General features: G+C 35.7%; 1 protein-coding gene across 1 annotated transcript; it reads right to left on the bottom strand.

The window, feature by feature from the left end:
* LOC118264485 (uncharacterized) lies at nucleotides 1–1943 on the bottom strand. The gene is made up of 2 exons (XM_035577004.2): nucleotides 1782–1943; nucleotides 1–480 (listed from the first exon to the last, which is right to left on the bottom strand). The coding sequence occupies exons 1-2, from the start codon at nucleotides 1788–1790 to the stop codon at nucleotides 28–30; spliced, it is 462 nt and encodes a 153-aa protein (XP_035432897.1). The 5' UTR covers nucleotides 1791–1943; the 3' UTR covers nucleotides 1–27.

Genomic DNA, 1943 nt, shown 5'->3' on the forward strand with positions numbered 1-1943 from the left:
AACAAATCGAAAACAGTGTATATTTCGTTAGAGTATCGTTCGCAGTACAGGTACTTTGTTGTGCAGTTGGCCAGGGTTTTCGTGGAAACTTAATGCTCGGTCTATTTGCCATTCCCTCAGTGTTTTAATCTGTGTCCCAGGCACTACTTTTTGATCCACATACTTAGCTTTGTACAGCTCACTTCTGAACATTTTCAACTGATCTCTCATATATTCTATTGGCACTTTTGTTATAGCCAGCATTCTAGGCTTATACGTGTTGGTTTCAGGCACATTTTTAGCCTCATATAATTCGTATATCAGGTATTTGTCGTGAGGTTTCGGAGCTCGAAGGAACACTGCGTAATCATTGCCTACATGGAGAAATCCTCTGAGATTGTGCTCTGATTTGAAACCGTCGATAAATTGGAACATCTTGTGTAAACGAACTGAATTTGATTCGTCAAAAAACAAAAGGCAGACGAATGTGATTATTTGGATCTGGAAAAGAAGGGATGTGTAATGTAATATGTAAGCACATTCTGTTCCTAAAATTAGTAATTCGTTTTAAGTCTGGGAGAGCCATGCTTAGGTACGAATGGCCGCCTCGTCCGGAGTGATACCACTGCCATACAGAAAACGAATGTGAAACAACGTTTCGTTGTGTGAGTGAGGTTACTGGAGGCCCAATTATTACTCCCTTACCAATTCTTGATATCCCAACACCCCTTAAATTCTTAATCTCCAAAAGGCCGGCAACGCACTTGTAACGCCTCTGGTGTTTCAGGTAGAGATCTATGGGTGGCAGCAATTGCATACCATCAGGTAATCCGTCTGCTCGTTAACTTACCTATAACATAAAAAGACTTATAACATAAAAAGTAGTATGAAGTTATAAAACATTGAATATTCTTTTAGTTGCTTTACACAAATTTAATAACACAACGCAGGCTTGTAGTATCGATGTGAGCAGATCACAATTTGACAACGAACGTTAAAAATTTCCGGTGTACAAAGTCAGAACAAAAGATTTCTTCAAAACATCAAATGACCAGTATTTTTAGAAAATCCGAGGTTTATATAACCACGCCATATTTCTGCATAGTTTAGCTTGCACACAAGCATTCCAATAGAACGGTATTTTTGCACAAAATCACAGGAGTTTTCATCCTTAAAAGTTCAATAGAATTTGAACAAAGGACCTAAAATACGGGTAAAAAAAAATACCATGGTTAGGGTTCGGTGGACAAAACTGTCCACCCTTTTACTTTTGAGCCACAAAATATGTTTCGTAAGTTATGACAAAGATGCATTTCAAGATTAAATTTCACCTCTTCCTACTTTCATTGTTTTTAAAAACGGTAAGTTTATTTTAAAAGTGGGAAACGTGACACCTCGTTAGGTGACTTAGTCCGTCGCTTCCGAAGTAAGGTGTTGGGTTTTACGGACCACCTTGGGTATTATGGAAATTTAGGAAAAATGCTTTTAAAATGTACAAAGAAAAGTTCGAGATGAGACGACTTAAATTACTTCTCATGGAGTTTTCTTTTCATGAAGGGGACGTAATGTGTCAGCGTATTGTTAGATGTTTTTTTTATATCAGAATTGTTATTGATTTCTCATTACGGTCGCGATTTGAATACAAAAGGAGACTTTCATTTCAAAATAAGCAATTTTGTAAGACATAATACTGATGATCTGAGCATTATTCTATTTAGCATATACGAATGAAAAATGATTGTCAAAATTACAAGACTTTTGTTTGAAGTCGGCTAAAAAAATATGCAGAATAAAACACTTACCAAGTGCATGTTTATAAAATCCAATAAACAATAAAATAAATCGTAATTCAGCGATCGGCGTGCGTCATCACGATATCGAAATGTTACTTCAACTAAAATAAAATTCGAATAATATTTTATGACAATATTAAAATTTTAATGCAGTATGCATGCAACATTTTT

This window comes from Spodoptera frugiperda, chromosome 26 (genome assembly GCF_023101765.2).
Source record: "Spodoptera frugiperda isolate SF20-4 chromosome 26, AGI-APGP_CSIRO_Sfru_2.0, whole genome shotgun sequence".
NCBI classification, from domain to species: domain Eukaryota; kingdom Metazoa; phylum Arthropoda; class Insecta; order Lepidoptera; family Noctuidae; genus Spodoptera; species Spodoptera frugiperda.